Source organism: Trachurus japonicus, chromosome 5 (assembly GCF_045865225.1).
Source record: "Trachurus japonicus isolate A0001 chromosome 5, Traja_1.0".
Classification (NCBI taxonomy): domain Eukaryota; kingdom Metazoa; phylum Chordata; class Actinopteri; order Carangiformes; family Carangidae; genus Trachurus; species Trachurus japonicus.
Genome location: NC_140911.1, coordinates 7,906,206 through 7,926,221, shown reverse-complemented (window position 1 = coordinate 7,926,221; position 20,016 = coordinate 7,906,206). Strand labels below are relative to the sequence as shown.

General features: G+C 43.7%; 1 protein-coding gene across 5 annotated transcripts in view; it reads left to right on the top strand.

The window, feature by feature from the left end:
- The first annotated feature begins 2,658 nt into the window (after positions 1-2,658).
- LOC146987001 (calmodulin-binding transcription activator 1-like) overlaps positions 2,659-20,016 on the top strand; it is a 67,082-nt gene continuing 49,724 nt past the window's right edge. For all 5 annotated transcript variants that reach the window (XM_085775953.1, XM_085775952.1, XM_085775949.1 and 2 more), the window contains exons 1-3: positions 2,659-2,798; positions 5,336-5,431; positions 10,533-10,636. In XM_085775953.1, coding sequence (XP_085632079.1) covers positions 2,774-2,798; positions 5,336-5,431; positions 10,533-10,636 — 225 coding nt within the window. In that variant the 5' untranslated portion in view covers positions 2,659-2,773. The remainder of the gene's footprint in view (positions 2,799-5,335; positions 5,432-10,532; positions 10,637-20,016) is intronic.

Here is a 20,016-nt window from a genome sequence, read left to right as displayed (position 1 = left end):
ATATGGAGCCTGTCAGTCCCAGTAATATAAATAATGATTCTTAACACTTGATTTTTTGACTTATGGCCGAGTTTTAAGAAGACAGAGTCAGAGAGTAGCAAAAAAAAAAATCACTACAAATTAGGCTAATCGCCAAACTGTGAATCTATGGCCTTTTTTTTTTTTTGCAGCTGTTAGTGTTTGTTTCCTGGGGCTGTTGCCCAGTTTGTCGCCTTGATAGTTGTTTCCTGTCTTCGATCTCTGATGGTCGTCTGCCAGATAATTAAAATTTAATTGTAATATTGCTTGCAGCGCTGAAAAAAAAACTAATTTCTGCCCCACCCCATCACAATATAGCACTTTAATATATATGATATATTATTTACCTTATATACTTTTAATATTTAAGTACTTTAAATATTTAAGTCCCCTTCTTATAATATTTATGTATATAATATAGACTGTGTGATTTCTACTTGCATTGCATTTTTTCCCCCTATACCTGTATGCTTGTTTAACATAGAAATTTCTCCATTGAAAGATGAGCAGTCTTATGTCATCTTATCCTAATGTAGTTAACTAAACTAAATTTAGTGATTGAAGCCCTTTTAGTGACCTAAATGGTACCAAAACACTAACTGCTCCAAAATAAGAGTTGTATATTTTTGTTCACATATTGCATGTCATAGTTGTCAGTAATTTAAATGTGTGTCTGGCTAAACCATTATGCTGCAGTTTAGACTATATATTTGTTATATGTGTTGTTTTGTTCCTATACGACTACAGAGGGTTTTGAAGGTTTAAATGGAACCGAGCTTGTTTTTTGGCTTCACGTCTTGTATATGTTCCTCATTGTCATTCATCCCGCTTGAACTCAGTCTATGCCAAGAACCTTGTGTGCTCTCTCTGCACGCAGGGGCTACGCAAAGCATACGTAGCCGAGCAGGACGATCGAGCCATTCAAAACCTCTGTTTTCCGTGAAGCGTGTCTATACGGAGTGGTGGATTCTTTCTGTCAAACATAAGGCTCCTTTGGTGCAAAAAGGAGATATTCTGCCCCGAGGCGCAGAGTGACAGTGTGGGCTTCAAACAAGAACATAATGGTCTCGGTTAAGCCCCGCACTGTTTAGAAGGGATAGCGTGTGTGTGTGTAAAACGGCGGAATTATAAATAGCTGGTATATCAGGGAGAATACAGGCTCGTTATTAACTTAACCTCAGCAATGGTGAAAACGATTTCCTGCCAACAACCACAACAACAACAACAAGGGGAGACCGGAGGAGGAGGAAAGGGGGAGAACGAGGGGGGGGGGGGGGCATGTTTTTCATTTTATCCCATGAGTTTTCACCTGACCTATCATCATCACTTCAGTTCAATAATAACACGGCTCAAAGAAAGCAGGTAGTGACTAGTGAGTGCTCGCGGCGGGGCTGTGTGTCTGTGTCTGTGTGTAGGCGCGCGTGGAGCTGTCCTTTCAGCACCGCGAGCTTCAGCACCGCGCGAGCGAATGACAGCACCCGCCGCCAGCCCACGCGCATCTAAAAAGTCTCTTTCAGGCACTTCTTTTCATTTAAATTCAGGAGGGGGGGTTGGTTGGTTGGTTGGTTGGTTGGTGTTAGAGGGGGTGGGTTTATAATTTATGGCGAGACGCGACCTTACATCGCAGGTTTTTCAACACTACACTGGGTTTGCGTGTGTGGAAATTCATTTCATTTCATAACCTTTATTTAAACTCGGATATATATTGAGGAGTAACCTCATTTACAATAGTCGAGATGAAACACAAAACATATAAGGACAGAAGACATTTGTCAACATAGCTACTAAAGCAAAACAGAATACCGGAAGTTAAAGGATAAATTGAAACATAGTTTAAAAAAAACAAACCAGGAGCAGTTAGAGGTAAAAGAAGATGTAGTTATGGTTTTAAATTGTCCTATTGATAAAAGTGAGGCAAGTTTCAAATGATTTTGCAGGTTGTAGTAGGTGCACAGTATAACTGGTCTTTCCAAGTTCGGTGTTGACAGTATAACAGAGGGAACCTGCAGTGTGTGCGATAGAGAGAGACCTGCATTAAAATATGTCTTTATGTATGTGTGTTAGTAATAATGTGTAAATGTGTATATGTATATTTCTGTGTGTGTGTGTGTGTGTGTGTGAGAGAGAGAGAGAGAGAGACAGAGAGAGAGAGAGAGAAGATGATGATGAGCATGATGATGATGATGCTGTGGGAGGCTGTCAAGGTGTCCTCGAATACAGACGTCGTTCAGTGACGTGAGAGAGAAAGAGAGAGGGAGAGAGAGAGAGAGAGGAAGAATGCGCGTGAACGTCGGAGGAGAGGAGAGAGAGGAGAGGAGAGGGGAGGGGAGGGGGGGAGAGTTGGGGGCGTGGCCAACCGCGAATAAAAAAACGGAGGGATGGAGAATTCCGCGAGTCACCATCACGGATCCCCGCTGTCAATCATCGCCTCTTGGACCAATCGCCTCCCGGATGCTGGCAGGCTCGACCCCCCCCACCCCTTCTTGTCTTTCTCAGCCCCTCCCCTCCTTCCCTCCCTCCCTCCCTCCCTCCCTCCTCCTCCTTGAGCTGTCCTCTCTGTGCACGCGCGTGGCACCCCTCCTCCTCTTCTCCTCTCCTCCCCACCACCACCACCACCACCACCGTCACCCACCACCACCACCACCTCCTCCACCACCACCACCACCACCACCACCACCACTAGGTCGAGTCGAGGAGGAGGAGGAGGAGGAAGAGGAGGAGGAGGAGGAGGGATGAGGCGCACGGTGGAGGGGAAATGGCTGCCGAAAACAAGCCGGAAGGTAAGAGAAGAAATAACGGGGTTTTTTATTTGAGTGAGGAGTCCTCTGTCCTTCCTGCTGCCGCTGCTATTCGGGGGGTTCAGACGAGGCGATGAAGGAGGGATGGAGGCATAGAGGAGGAGAGAGGGAGATAACGGCGGCGGCGGCGGCAGGGCTTTCCCTTTTCTTCTTCCTCTTCTTCCATCCAGCCCCGTCCTGAAAACACGGACGCTGGTGGTGCTGAACCAGCGACTGTGTTGTGTGGAGAGACTGAAGAGAGAGAGAGAGAGAGAGCACGGTTAACCGACAGCAGATACATAACGGAGGGAGAGTTGTCCTGTCGGGATAGTGGGGTAGTTTTTTTTTTTTTTTTTTTTTTTAATGTATTTTATTTTTTTAATACCGTCACCGTCCGATGTTTGCCAGCGTCTCTCTCTCTCTCTCTCTCTCTCTCTCTATCTATCTACCCCCCTCCTCCTCCCCGCCCCCCCATCTCTCCTTCTCTCTCTCCTGAGTATCTGGTTTATGAGTTGCTTTTTAAGCGTTTAGCATAAAAGGGGATGAGAGAGAGAGAGGATGAGAGTGGTTCACGCTGAAGGAATTCAGATGCTTTCTGTGCGTGCGTGCGCGGGCGTGTGTGTGTGTGTGTGTGTTGTGTGTGTGTGTGTGCGTGCGCGAGTGTGTGTTCATCTGTCTCTGTATTTCTCTGTAAGCATAAAATAATAGCTCCACCACTGAATCGTAAAGGTTTCCATCCCCACAAAACCTCCCAGTTTCAGTTCCAGCTGTGTGTTCATTTAGTCACAATCCAGTGTGTGCAAAATGTGTGTGTGTGTTTATGTTTGTGTTCATTTGGTGTTGAGCTTATGGTTGCTAAGGCAGTGAAGGTGAGAATCTGGCTGCATTTAGGATGGGGAGGAGGGGAGGGGGGGAGGAAGAGGAGGAGGAGGAGGAGTGTATGTGTGTCAGTTTTAGGTCATATCATGTATGAATCTAGTTTAATTTTTTCATTTTATTTTATTTTTTAAACAGCCTTCACTATAAACTCTTTGGGTCATTATCGTTACACACATAGCTACCATTTCATTCAGATTGTTATTCATTCATTCATTCATTCATGAATTATTTAAGGGATGACCAGAATCTCCATGGCGATACCATCTCGCTAAAGCAGCTCAACTCACGGGTTAATGAAAGCTTTTTTAATGCTCAGTGTGTTTGACGTGTGTTTATAAACAGCCTCCAGGTTGTTCGTCCGTTTCTTATCAGTATCACTTTCATATTCTCACTGCTGCTTTTTAAGTATCGCTGATGATGTCACACGGGGGTTAAACTGCCTTAAAGACGCTCCCCCCCTACCCCCTCTATCAAGCAAATAAACACAACTTAAAAACTATAATAACACACAACACTTATTATTGTTTTATTGTATTATTTAGTTGTTCTTGTTATGTTTTTTATTTCCTTCCCATCCCATCCCAGCTGAGCGATGCTGGAGATGACAGTTGCAGCCTTTGACCTTCTCTCCACTAGGGAGCAATGCTGAGTAAGATTTCTCCAAGGGGCAATTTCTTCTCTTTTTTTTTTCTTCTTCTTTTTTTGGGATAACTCCAGTAGCATCAGACATTTGTGAGGCACCTTTTCAAGCATAAAGTCAGACACACAGACACATACATGTGTGCAGGCAAGCATGCATGCATGTGTGTGTGTGTGTGTGTGTGTGTGGCCAGCCAGAGGCAAACTGAAGACCGTGGGTTGAGAGTCCCATTGCGTGTAAAGACTAGAGCTGTAGATGAGACAGAAGGCCCATGGGCAGATCAGCAGGCACTCAACCACACGACTATAAAACCACTCCTCTCCGGCCCGTACTGTACTGTACTCTACCTACACACACACACACACACACACACAGAGACACACACACACTTGCTGACAAACATATAGCATCCACAGTGTGAGGTGTGAGTTTTTTTGGTGTAATGTGTAGTAGGAAGATGCAGTAATTCCCAACGCTGAATGAAAGCCAAATGAATCGCAACCCCGACAGTCCACTATTTTCCATCTCCTCCTTTTGGCAGATGTGCACGGCGGCATCTGCGTCGTCGGCGCCCCGATCAGTATAGAGAGTATAGCTTTACACCAGTGGGCAATGCACGAGAACAATATCCACCATATAGCTTGGAAGACCATCTCCCTCTGCGCTGGTTGGTCTACTTTGTATCATAGCAACAGTGGTCAGGGAAACAGAGAGAAATGATGAGAGAGAAGAGAAACTAAAGCTGGGTACAAGTTAGTCACACACACGGAGGCAGTGTATCTCTACTGTGGCCAATCGATCAGGGGGACACACACACACACACACACTAACACACACACACAATGGATGCAAGTTAGTGGATCAGAAAATGGATCAGCCCACATGCATATCACTCGGAGTTTTGTTTCTGGGGGCTTTGAGAGCGAGGTGAGGTACGCGACTGACTGCCAAGGAAACCAAAGTCTGGAGCGTTTCCCTAAATGTGTCTTTTCTTTTCTTTTCTTTTTTTTTTTTTTTGTAGGACTGAAGAAGATAAGAAATCCAGAGCGGATGGTCAGGATTGCTGTCGGCTACACAGGACACACCCCTCCCAAGAGTGACGACACTGACGCCAACAGTAAGAGACATGCAAACACTCCTCCTCCTCACAATGTTTGTGTGTCTGTGTGTCTGTGCATGTGTGTGTCTGTGAGAGAGGGTGTTTAAGTGCCGCTCACACATTTGTCTGTAGCACAGGGTGACTCTGGGAGCAAGTATAAAAGCCTTCTGGCAGAATGATGTGATGCGGGAACTGAGGTCTCCTTCTCATCTGCTCTGTAACAGATCACACTTACACATGCATACACACACACACTCACACAATCACACACACACACACACACATGCATAGACAGAGCGAGGCGAGCACACACTCTGTCTCTGTGTGTCTCTGCTGAGACGTCATTCCAATTCAGCTCTGTTACACATCATGTTTATTCATGCATGCCAGTACAGTATTAGTGGGCACACACGCACACATACACACACACACATACACGCACACACACATAAGGCCGGGTTTACTTTGGCTATCAGTAGTTTATTGTCATACCTAATCTGTACACATGGCATTATGTATCTATAATCCTCAATGGGCCTGGTTAAACTAGAAGTGAGATGGAGTGTGTAATCTGGGGTCGCCGCATGGTCGTGTACGAGTCTGAGCGTGTGTGATTGCCGCGGTGTGTTAGAGGGACTATAAAGGCAATGATTGCTTTGATTGGTTATTGATTCCAGAGGACATGACACAGATGCATGTCTCTGCCTCAGTGTGTGTGCGCGCATGTGTGTGTGTGTGTGTTAGGTTGGACAAATTGGAGGAAAATAAACAGATGTGAGGAAGAGCAGACAGACATGCTGCTTGTAGTGAGTGAGGTTTTGTGGGGGGTTATGGGTACAGGAGGGAGGGAAAAGGTATGCCCCCCCAACCCCCAACACCTTCCACCCCCTCCTTCCCAACACACACACACTGCTCCCCATCCCCTTTTTCATTTCACTATAAGCTGATGTCGTCATACTTATACCAGACCTTCTTATTCTGTCAAGAGGGAGAAAATGTGACTGTCACAAAATCTCAAATAGAACAGAACAGAATAGTATGGAATGGAATAGAATAGAACATAACAGAACAGAATAGAATGGAATGGAATAGAACAGAACAGAATAGAATAGAATGTAGCAGAACAGAGAGTTCTGTTTGGGATGGCTGTTTAATATGAGCTGAGACTTCCCGAGCCTATCCCTGTCTCCTATCTGTTCTCGCGTCCCAGCTGGAGGATTACTGGAGGAAAAGTTTATCAGCAGAATGATAAAATTAGCATGCACGCCCATCTCTCTACCCCCCTCCCCTTCTCCCCTCCCTCCCCCCTTTTGCTCTCCCTTTTTCTCTCGTCTCCCTCCCTCCCTCTTCCTGCACTCTCGCTCATCCCATGCTATGCTCCCCCTCTTTCTTCTTCCCTTCCCTGCCCTGGCGCTCCCTCCTGCCCTCCTCCCTCCCTCTCTTTCTCCTCTCTCCTCCCTCCCTCCCTTCCATCCCTCTATCTAGCTGCTGTGCAATGAGCCTTTCTTTCTGTCACATTAATTTCATCCCGAAAAAAGAGGGAAAATGTGAAAATTTCCCCTGATGCCTCCTAATATCGGTAGGGGGAGAGTTAAGAGTTGCATTTGGAACGTTTTTCTCTCTCTTTACTGAGGAGAGTTTTATAATTAACTGACAGCCATCTCACAAGGGCATTGGCTTGTTTCTGTGTTAAATATGGAGATGACAGTTTTATGAGGTAAAATATTCATCAGTCGGAGGCTGTGATTCCCGTCTAAATTATGGCATTTGATAGGCTACCAAAGCAATGTTTCACTTTGGTTGAACACTTTTCACTTTTAGCACGCATACCTCCTCTATATGACTTAATGAGCCATCAGTTTCGCATTAGCATTCAGGCTTTGTCACTCTTTTGGACTCTCACTCTCTCTCTCTTTTTTTTAATTATTTTTTTTATACTAGATTAGCAAGTGAGTGCGTGATCTATGTACGTACAGCCTCTTTGGGGCGTAAACGCTCATCAGCATTCAACAAATCAGCAAAGTTGGTTTTTCCAGTCCTTGTCAGCGAGGAAGCGGGGGGTGTAAACGTAAGAATAGGTTAAGATAATGGCAGTGTGTGTCCATGAAGGTGTGTATGTGTGTGTGCTTTGAAAGGGATTTTTGGTACCAAGGTCACCGGTGGTGGTGGAAAAAAAAAAAGAAAAAGACGCCACTCTGGGACAAATACTGTGATGTGTGTTCTTTGATCGGCAGGCGCTGCGTGTGTGTATGCGAATGCGTGTGTGTTTGCATGTATGAGCGTGCATGCATTTGTGCATGAGCGTGAGTGTGTCTCTGCGTGTGTGCCTACGCATGTGCTACGGTCTTGTTTGATGTGGTGGTTCTGGTACATTTCAAAGGCGAGGCTCTGATGAGAATTCTTCAGAACAGCAGGGGGAGGGAAGGGGGTTATAGCCAGGAGGGGTGGGGTTTAAACGCTGATTGGCATTCATAGCAGAGAGGCTGGAGTGCTGCTAAAAAAGAAATTAGGCTTTAACTAAGCTGCACCATTCAGCTGTTTAACTAAGCTGCTGCACCGTTCAGCTGTTTGAAATTCTGTCTTCTCAGGCCTTCTATTAATAAATGCATAATTGATTAGGGGGAGCATACGTGCCTGAACACACTTCCTACTGACACAAACACACACACACACACACTTGCTCAGACACCTATATACTCACATAAGCACACACACACATTTAGACCCCACTCCTATAGTACACACCTCTCTTTTGTCTCGCTCTTACCTTGTTTCCATCTCTTGTCCTTGTAAAATTCTCACTTTCTGATTCTTCTCTCTCTCTAAGTTTCTTTTTTTTTTTTTTTTTCTTCATTAACTGTCTCTCTCTGGCTCATTGTCTCCCTGCCTCTCTCTGTTTCCCCGCTCTGACCCCCTCCACCCCCCCTCCCCACCATGCACCTATCTCTCTTTTACTCTCCCTCTGTCGTCTGCCCTCAGGTAGAGTATAATTCCTATCTTCCCAGGGGAGTCATGAATGGACGCCCTCTACTCAAATGCTTATCAATAACCTTTGAGTGCTCTCTCTCTTTGACTTCTTAGCAGCACACCCGCTGGGCACGCACTCACAAACAGACACACACACACACACACATGCACATGCACAAGCACACACGCACACAAGGGGCTCTACCTTTGTGCGGACGCTTTGCGCTGGTGAACTGGTATTTTCCTGTGGCGCAGTGGGATTTTTTATTTTTCTTTTTTTTTCCTCACCTGCACCTATTCAGTGTTTTGGTGATTCTGTTGCGTGCCGCAGTGGTGGGGGAGGAGAGGCTCAGTCAGTCAGTAGTGGCCGTTTCACAGGTAATCCAGCAGCACGATGTCTGTCGACGACGCCGGCGTAGTTTTTGGTGGCGGGTGGGTGGTGGTGCACTCTTATAGCTCCCTCCTTCTGAAAAAAAACTAAGCAAAATTCTCCATTATTCATGTGTTGCTGCTTGTCTGTTCCTCCACCAGAGGTCATGTCATATTACACTGGATAAAAAACAAAAAAAAATCAATTAAAGGATAAAAAGTAGCTATAGTTTTGTTATTGTCAACAAAAACCCAATAATGAATTGTTTATGCCTCTCATGGTGCCTATACTCACGACTTAAAACTTCAAAAACAGGTCACAACTTTGGAGTTGCATTTTTTTTTAAACCAGCAGGGTGCTGCAGCTTCTGGCAAATATTACTCAAACAGGAGAAAAGAGTAGCCTACATATATATGTGGTGGTGGCGGTGGTGAGGGGGGGTGGGGGGGCTATTTTCAGCTGTGGATTAGGTGTGTGAGTGAGTATAACCAGCAGCAGAACGGTGTACGTGGGATTTACTGAAAATAAACGGCAGCAGCGCTGATGTTTGGTCGTAATGAAGGAACCTGTCACTTAATGCAACAGTGCTGCTCGCTGATGTGTTTTTAATAGTTTTTTTGGACAACGACACCGGAGCTTTATGGCACAGAGAGAAACATGCTTATATTAGGTTTCATAGCCAATGCTTGTTGATTATTTAAAAAAATAAAATAAAAAAGTAATATCACCGAGGCCAAGTCGGTAAAAAGTGAACTTCTTTTTAAAACTACCTTCCTGTGGTTAGCATGGGATCACTGTGGGTCTAAATAAAGTAGAAGTATGTGCTCCTCTGAGGACTTTTTAGGTATGTCCAGAAACATTTAACATCACCTGCCCAGAGCAGCATCTGGGCTGTTGTGCGTGTGTGTGTGTGTACGTGCAGCTCTCCAGCTCCAGCAGAAGAATATTAGTTTGGTCTCAGGAGGGCGCCAGTCTGAAGTCTCTACTCCATTACTGAACTGTTTGTTTAACACTTTGGGGAGTGCACTGCTTTTAAAGGGGATAAGAGATGCCCATGTGATTGGCCATGGTTTGTAACCAACCCCAAATGAACCGATAATGTGTACGATAATGGATTTCGTCTATAATTGTAATCCAAATCTGATCCTGGATGGATGGGGGGGTTGGGACCCAGGTGTCGTGTCCAAGATGCCAAAGGCAAATTTCCACTGTGTTTTTAAACCATTGGACAATAAAGTCGTCTTATCTTATCTTATCTTAACCCTCCACCTGCTGTCCAAACAATAAGTGCACTACTGACTGCCACCTCCTCTACACCCTGCACCCTTTGATTGACAGAGTTATCAACCGTACTCGTCCACATCAATGGGATGGGAATCGCTCATAAGTGAATAAGATATAATAAGACACGCTCATTGATTAGGAATAGTGCCTGACGTCTAAGATGCCAAAGGAAGTGCTCAGGAAGTGTTTGACCACATTTTACCTTAATAAAAAATTTAACTGAAGCGTCTGTCCTTCATCATAGGCCTGAGAAACAATCTGTTCACGATTTAATTTACCTAAGGTCACATTGTGCCGTTAAAATGTTACACAATAAAAGTTTGTCTGGGCTTTTTTTATTCAGCCACTTCCCACAGAGATGCTGCCGTTTTGGTATTCTCCTCTCACAATGTGTCTGTGTCTGATGAGAAATTTCTCTCCTCTTCCTACTCATCCCTCATTTATCTTCCTTTATCTTCACCCCCCTGTCCTCCCTCCCCCACCACCCATCTGATCCAGATGAGCCCGGCCAATTGAAGATATACCTTCCCAAGAAGCTGCTGGAGTGTCTACCCAAATGTTCCTCTCTGCCCAAGGAGCGCCACCGCTGGAACACCAACGAGGTGAGAATGAAACGCACTCAAAAGGGGAAATATCTGTGACAGTGAGATGAAATGGTGTTGTATTTTTCTGGGTTTTTTTTTTTTACCGGTGATGCATCTCCAGCTAATGTCACATTGAGAGATGAAGAGGAGGTAAACAAACACAATGGCAGCTTTTCATTATGGGACCCCTAAAACTGTGACACAGGGAAATAAAAGAGAAAAAAAAAACACAAAAACAGCCCAGGCTCGGAGACTGTACATTCGATTTGGCGTGTTGCTGTCTATTTCACTTTGTAATCCAAACAGCTCTGGGTTCAGGCGGAGGGATCAGGGACTCCTGAGTCTAACAGTTTAGGACTTGCAGGCTGAGAAACAGCAAATGAGGCCATAGAGCGAGTGTGTGTCCACTGCTGGGTGTTACTCAGAGTCCCCCCCCCCCAAAATGGTCAGATAGGATAAAGATTGTTATCTGAACCTTACATTGTTGCTATGCCTTATAAATGTGTGACACATTTCTGCTCATAGTTGCCTTTCCTGTCTTGTGTTATGTGTGAATGATGCTCTACTTACGGCGTGTAATGTTGTCGACGAGCCGTCTGAGTTATAAACAACAAAAGCAGTGACCATGCACCCAGAGGATTTGATCATAAAAGTGAGTTAGGTTTAAGTAACTTAAGGGGCTTTTGCACTTCAATTTCCGCACCCTTAACCATATTTTAGACGTTTTAGTATGCTCTGTCTGTTGAGGCTTTCACACAAACACACACCTAACAGTATATAGGACAATATAGGGCTGAGTTTGTCCCGCTCTGGGCCAAAATTAGCATCATATTTGCAGCATGAACAATGGATAAGTTAAATTCTGCTGCTGGCTAAGTGGTACAGTGTAAAAAAAAAAGGAAAAAAGAAGGGGGCCAAATTAAGTTTGGACAACTCTTTACTCATGGCCACAGATAACCCTGAGCAAAACATTTTGGGGTGTGAAAAGCTTTCCAGAGTTGCATGTTCTCGTCCAGACTTAAGCTGCTAGCTTAGGGAAGTGTTTGATGGGTGGAAATGGATGCAGGCATTTATCGTCAATAGCCCCTTGTTTATGCATCGCACAGCTCTCCACTGGTGGTTTGCTCCGTTCATTGTGATGCGGTTGGCCTCTGCGAGGACATTTTCTCCATGTGCAGGCTGTGCACTCCATTATGGATGTGTGTTTGTGTGTTTGTGTTATTGATTACCAAGTCCGGCATTATTATGCAATGCAAAGCTGATTTGGCCTGTGGTTTTTCTCTCAGGAAAGTCATTACATTTTTCATGCAATCCATCTCAATGAAGGTCATACTGGGAGTTAAGCACGGCGCCTACCCAACAGTGTGCTCACATGAATAGGCTGTGTGTGTGTGTGTGTGTGTGTGCGTGTGTATCAGAGCAACGTGACCACAGTTGGTTTGGGACTTTTCCTTTCATCAGTCTAACCAAGAGCAATTGTGCACAAGGCGCAGCGACGAGACCAGAGCACCTTGTTGCTGCCCCGCTCTCTCCCCCTGCTTTCCGCCATAAGTCTCCCTTTCAGCTCACCATCTAGTCCTCTCCATCTCTATCTTTCATTTCCTCCTAGCCCCCCCACCCCCACCCCCACCTCTCCCTCTCTCCCTCTCTCTCTGATGAGGAGGTACAGGCTCAGTTCAGGGGGAGGTTGGGTGTCCCTCAGCGGATTCCTTCAAAGCTCCTCTTCCACCCAGGCATAAAGTTTCCTGCATACTTAAACACTCCATTGTGTCTGCTGCTCCTCTTGCTTGGTGCTTTCATCGAAGGGGGGGGGATTGGGGGGTATTCACTGTGTGCATCTTGTGCATGTATGTATGTATTTCGGTTTATGGATGCGTCTGTTGTAGAGTGGATTTGCAACAACCCCAGATTATCGTTGTGGTCTATTATTTTGTCGCCGCTTGCAAGAAAAATATAGATTTTGTTTTGTTTTCTTGATATGATACCTGTCTGTGATGCAGACATGGAGGTAAAACAGTTTTCATCAGCTGTATATTGAAGATTTGAAATCATTGGTCATCAAATTTTACACACATGGAGCGTCTGTCAAGTCCACCGTCGACTGTAGTAGTGTAACGCAATTTGATTTGGGATTGTTGGACCAATCAGCTGTCAGCTGTCAAACATGAATCACTTTATTTATTAAGACACATCCCCTCTATATATGTATGTATGTATGTATGTATGTATGTGTGTGTTGGCTTAAAATATAATACTGTTCTGGTCCAGATATTGCTCATGAAGTGTGGTGATGTGTTATCGACCATTGTGTGTGCTGAAACGCCGAGTAATTATTTGGCGTGTAGACAGACTTGTGTGTGTGTGTATGTTTGTGTGTTTGTGTTTCCATAGCATTCTTCATTTCCATATGCTTACGCAGAAGGAAATCCACAACGGGTTTTATGTTCCTCATCCTCACTGTTTGGGTGTTGGGCTTCTGCATGCTGTTTATACATGTCTGCATTTAGAATTAGGATTATCCTCTGTGTGTGTGTGTGTGTGTGTGTGTGTGTGTGTGTGTGTGTGTGTGTGTGGTGGTGTGTGTGTGTGTGTGTGTGTGTGTGTGTGTGTGTGTGTGTGTGTGTGTGTGTGTGAGTGTGTATGTGTGAATAAAAAAAAGAGAGAGTGTGATAGATAAAGAGATTACCATTGTGTGTTTGGATGCCTCTGATTAAGTCAGACCCAATCTTTACAAGTCTTCATCTGATATGTCCTTATTCTCACCTTTTCTCTTGGCATCCGTATGTCTGTGCATGTGTGTGCGTGTGTGTGTGCGTGCATGCGTGTGCATTTGTTTTCTCGCACATGTGCGTGACTGCATATGATCCTCTGATCTCTGTTTTGTCACGCATGGCTCCCCCCGACACCTTGGCCTCCAACAACCACTGAGCTGTGACCCCATACATTTTTTACCCCCGTCCACTTCTCCTCCTCCTCCTCCTCCTCCTCCTCTCTGTCCTTTCCTCTCTTCCTCCTCTTCCATCCCTCTCTTCCTTCCCCTCTCTCTCTCTCTCTTTTGTGTACCTACTGATGTGTGAAATTATTCTGTGATGGAGGGATGGATTCCTCCCTGAAGGGCTGAGCAGAGGCGTGAGCCTTTTGTTCAATAATAGATTGGGGGTGTATGTGTATCTGTCCATGGTAATAGACTATAGACTAGTTTTAGATAACAAACCACACTCAGGTGGACAGACTGACGGTGGAGTCGTTTTTATTCATCCATCGGGAATGACTTGTTTGGTTTCAGCAAATTCTTTTAGAGCACTTAAAGAAGGAGGCTATTAAACTTTTTTTTCTTTTTTAGATCTAGACGAAAACAAACTTTTGAATCTGTTCCTGGGATTGGAGTTGATGAAAAGATTTGATTACTCTTGTGGGGATCCTGAGTCTCATTTCAAGAGGCCAGAGAGTCTGAGTTGAATAACAAATAAAGATTCTTTTCAGAAAAGGCAAATCCAGACTACGAAAACGAAACGTGCACGCGGCGCGCCACCGTGTGAACACGCACGTCGTTGCGTGATCTAATGTGCATTTTAAAGGCTTCGACTTCAGAGCAGCCTCCTACTATGATTCAAATGATGCAACTGTCAAACGGGTTGGTACAGACCTCAGTACATCACACAGACGACAGCCTGTCTGTGCCTCAGTGCCTCTGTATGTGAGTCTGCTCCACATGTCGCTCAACTGTGTGGGATGCCAAAAAAAAAGCCGAGTGCGAAGAAAAGAGGAAAAAAAGGCATTGTTTTGGTATAAATGATACAAAATGAAACGATAGGAAACACACACAGGCAGCGTTTTGTTGGAATAAAGCTCCAGTTTAGCTGGTGACGTACATAGCGACGTATGGATGTTGTGAACTTTAGCTCATTGACAGTTCACGCACGCTCGTGTCTGGCTGTTGCCGCTGCGTGACACTAACGTGATTGCTTGAATGAGAAGCAGATCAAAAAAAAAAAAGCAAAGCATATACATGGTATAGACCACTGCCCCATCTGCCTCCTATAAGTATGTGTGTGCATCAATGGGAGGTGTTGCCATGGTAACAGATTGTGTGTCTGTGTGTGTGCATGTGCATGTAATGGTATGATCAATGTTGCATATGTGACACCACCAGCAGCGTTTATGATGTGTGCAGTACATTAAAGGTAATAAGAGAGACAGAGTGACATCGTCTGTGTGCGATAACAAACGTACAACTGATGAATAATGATTTTTAAAAAAAAGAAAGAAAGAAAGAAACAGACGTTGAAGGGCAAAGGCTTATAAAATCTGTGGTGAAAAAATGTCAGAAACTCTCTCCTCCTGCTCACCTGCGTCGTCTGCGTTTGTGAGCTAACCCAAACAAAGCTCTGTGTGTGTGTGTGTGTGTGTGTCTGTGTATGTGTGTGAATGTGAATGTTTAATTTATTATTCATGTCATTGTTGTTTGTGAGCCATTAAATAGATACATTGAATTAAATATGCATGCGTTACTTGTATTCCTACATTTCTTTGCTTCCCTGTAGGTGAAAAAAAAAAAAGTGTGAACAGAAGAGTCACACAGGAGCGATGACGTTACACAGTCAAGTTCCCAGATGTCGACGTGACAAAATACTATAGATCCATTATGGAAACTGAGCAGCGATACAGTCAGCACGGCTCACAGCCGGTCGGTCGGTCGCAGGCCTCTATGTTCCATTTATTCTGTGGTGAAGGGTGTCCTTGATTTATGACTTTGATGTGTGAATTGCTAATGTCCAGCTCACGCTTGCTCAGGCTGACACCCTCTTTTTTTTCTTCTTTTTTGGTCCGTGTCAGAACAAAGACAAAAGTAACGTGTGCCTTTGGAAAAACTTACTGAAAGTTTCATTTTTTTTTCCTAAAAAATGAAATGGGTGTGTCGTTCGTTCATGCATTTGTTAACATAACATGCTCTGGAGTGTGTGTTTGTGTGTGTGTCCCAGAGCCTGCCTATGGCTGTAACCTCTCCATTTGACATTGAGCTCTGTGCTGTTGCCGTTTACCAGAGTAAAGCATGAGTTTAATGAGGGGGCAAAGAAGCCACCGCACACACTCGCCCGTGTGCACGCATACATGCACATATGTATATACACACACACAGATTCGCACACACACACATTATACCAGAGGGGTGTTGCGCAGCTCCTTGTGTTTGATTCCTATTCTTTTATTTTTAATCATTCCTCTGTCTTTTGGGTTGAGAAATATTTTATGTTTGGAGAGCGCCAAGTTATAATCACTAATTAGTCCTCCAGGCTCTCTTTCTCCCTCCCTCTCTCCTTTTCTCCTCCTCCTTTGTCTATCTCTCCATCTCTCTCTGAGCCAAGCATAGCCCAATTAACACCCAACGTCATCTCATGTCTGTTGTGACTTCCATTTCCCATCCATCCATCCATACATACATATTAACTGTCCAGCTTGGTGCTGACCGAAACCGGCAATTTAGAGCGAGGCGAGCGCGTGCTGCAATGCAAAGAATTAATGAGATTCATTCTATTCATAAATGTAATTTCCTTATTGATACATGTAATTATCCAGCAAAATGGATGGAAGAGCTGCAGATGCCGCGTAAACATCGATGGCTGCGTGCATGGGAACCGGTGTTTCAGTGCGTTTCAGTCATGCAGATATTTCGGCACATACAAGTTCACAAGGGGCGGGGATTAACCAGGTTTTACGAGTCTAGTCAGGGAAAGCCAGGTGTCTGAGGTAGGAGTTAGTGCTGCCTCTCCTCTCCTCTCCTCTCCTCTCCTCTCCTCTCCTCTCCTCTCCTCTCCTCCTCCTCCTCCTCTAACCAAAGGAAGCTCCTCATCTTCCTCTTGTTCTATTTTCTCCACGTCGCACAGACCCACTATTTATCTTGCCCACTATAATTTGACACAAAATATTGTTAACTGGAGACACAGAAATATATTAAACAGTGGGAATGTGTGACTGCGAGCGCGGGGGTGTTGTGCATGTGTGTGTGTGTGTGTGTGTCCCCTCGAGTGTGTCTTTTTGCGTTTTAACTTCCTGTTACGTTTCCAAGCCCGACCGAAAAGAACTGAATGACCAGCAGTGTCTGCTGTAATAAGGCAGCCAGGCTGTGCAGTGGAGACAATACTTTTTGTGTCCTTAATTGTCCCCACATAGAACCTCTGTAATATCTAAGTCCTCTGTAAATTAGATTTAATTCATTGGAGACAGATAAAGCATTAAAATGTGTATGTGTGAGCATGTGCACGCACACACACATGCACGCACACACAGCTGGTCTTTGTGCTCCTATTTTGAGAACTTGTGCAGTCTGTGTGGAGCTTTGTCTAGCAAGCCTCCGTAATTTTATTTAACTTTGATAACTTTCTGCTTAGACTTTCAAAGACCTTTAGGAGTCGAATGTATTTCACAGCAGCATGGGGCAATTTTTCATGTTTACGTCCCCCCGGTAACGGGGAGATGTCAACAAACCATCTCACTGTAAATCAAGCACCACAGGTTGCAGGAACCCTATTGATTTTGATGAGGTTTTCCTTCTTAGCGCATTCATTTTCCGACTTTATAATATCTGGACCTCAGAGACTTGTAAAATTGTTCTGGATTACTGAAGCTGATGCATATTTTATACTCTCTTCCTCATGTTTCAGGAAACAAACATCTACTTTTTTTGTCGAACTGCAAACACAGAGTTGTACACAATGCAGATAATGGCACATAAATCCATAAAAATATTCCTCACAATATTGTTAGTTTCATGTCTGGTTGTGTTTTTGTACGATCCACAAGTCTGACTCACCTGTTCTTTGATCCCTGACGGCCTGAAACCTCTGTACTCATGCTCATCTGCTGATGCTCGCTCTTATGTAGCAGTATTTTACTGTAAATCCATCTGATAGGTGCGCTGACTGTATCTGTGGACACCTGGGACCGCATGCGTTATACGACGTGAGTCATGAGAGAGGTTTTTACAGACGATTGATGCTGCTGCTGCCGCTGCCTCACCGTTGCGTAATGATTACGGAGTTGTCCGCCAGCAGCAGCAGCAGTAGTGGTGGTGGTGGTGGTGGGCTGCAAAGGACAGATACTAGATGTGAGAAGTGTAACCTACCTTCTGTTCCAACTGTTCAACAGCCTCTCCTTTATGTCACATGATTTTGTGGATATATTTAACTTTTCTCTCCAACCACTCTGCCAAGTCTTTCTGAAAATATACCAGCCAGACAATTGCACTATACCAAAAAACCCTAACATACTGATACAGATACTTCCGACACACTATGATGATTGATAATACTCATCTACTCTGCATTTAATGCTCCTTTTTTTTTTTTTTAGATGTTAGAAGTTCTACACTCGACATAGTAATGGTTTAACATAATGTAGCAAATGTATGTAATGTACATTTGTAATTATGAATGTAATATAACATAAATGGTAGATGAGCTGACAGACAAGTGAATTTCCCTTTGGGGATTAATAAAGTAATTCGTATTCGTAATAATTTAGCTTGAACTTTTCACTTTTCCCAGTGATTAACCATTGTTGTACAAGTCATTTTTTGCACATTTTTGGGGCGATAGTGGCACAGGACAGGAGGTAGAGTGGGTTGTCCAATGACTGGAGGGTTAGTGGTTCGAATCCAGCTCCATCGGCTCCACCGTTTGAATTTGTATGAATGTTTGGTGGTGGATGGAGGTGGTGGTCGCTCCTGGTAGTCTGCTACAGGACAGCTGTGGCTACAGATGTAACTTACCACCACCGGTGTGAATGTGTATGAATGAATAATGGTTTCTGTAAAGTGCTTTGGGTGCCTAGAAAAGCGCTATGTAGTTCCAAGCCATTATTATTATTTCACAGTATTATTATCCGCCTGTCTAAGAGCTAATCCAGACAACTAAGGCATGTCAACATTATTCATTTAAAAGTATGCATACAAAAAACAATACAAAACAATGCAACAGCGAATAAATAACTTGTGTTTTCAAACATTCAAATCAAAATCTCTTTACTATGGACATCCCATTATAGCGAAGCTTTGAAAAGGGGGAGAAGATACATATGATAAGTGACTTCCTTAAGACAAACAGAAATAACAAGCTATTATTATTGTATATGTCTGACTGTGAGAGATGACAGGAGCCCACAAAACCACAAACAAGTAAATTTTTACGTGGAGTTTGGGATGTAAACATTTTTAAGAGACAAATAAAAATTGTCTGTGGAAGTGTACAGACCCAAATATACAATAATAATTCAGTCAAACTTGACACGTATATCTGCAAAGTGTATCAGATATGTTTTTACCTGAGCTCTGTAAAGTTGCCTTGAGGTCAAATTGTCAGTTTTGTTGATGTGATGCTGCACAAAGCTTCGATCCACTAATGACCACTTGCAGCTCATAATCTCCATCCTCTCTTCTTTTTTCCTTTTTTAATTAAATCTGCTAAGATTGTGCGGTTATTAAATTGCATTGTCGGTGCAAAAATCAATGCACTAAAATACAACATAGTAATAAAAGAAAAATATGAACTTGCAGCGGTGGTTTTCTTTTCACTCATTATCATTTTGCCCATTGCTCGTTTGTTTTTGCTATAGCAGAGGTGCGTACATTGGGAATATTAAATATGAATATTTAGTAGTAAATGTGAGTTATCGGCCACAGAGTTTGTTTAATGTTTAACATTCACCGGCAGCTTTTCTCAAGGTAAATCTCTTAATGTCTGTGTTTCCCCGTTAATCAGTTGAAAAGTCATATTACGACGGAGCTGGAGCTCTCCTGCCGTTTTTACTGCTCGCTGTGTTTATCAACACGTTTTTGGCCCCATGGTGTTTTGTTTTAGTAAAACACAATTAAAGGCTTTAATTTCGAAGCAAAAGTGTGTGTTTCACCGCTTTTATACACACATTTAAGAGCATTTAATATTCCTCAAAAAATTACAAATAATAAGAATTTCTTGGTTGTAGGACATACACTAATGACTTTTCGAATATTAAGAGGCACATTTGCAAAATAAAATGATGCAGGTCAAATGATGAAAACCTTCCAAGCTAAAGTTTTACCTTTGGCTCTTTCTCCGATTTTCTTCTTTTTTATTTATTTTTAAATGTTTCTCAATTGGGTCTCCGGCATCTCAGGTTTCAGTTTATTACAGGAGCCGAGCCAAAGAGGGTGAAACTTGCAGCCAACTGCATCATATCCGCAACAAAACATACATACATAGCGAGTGAACAGTGAATCTCATGGCACGGCGTTCACTAACATTATCCTGGAAATGTACACATTCACAAGATTTACCCTGGGAGATGTTTACATTTACGGGTAAATATTACCGTTTCCCACATTTTACCCTAATAGACATGAGGTGAGGTATACGCCATGCAGT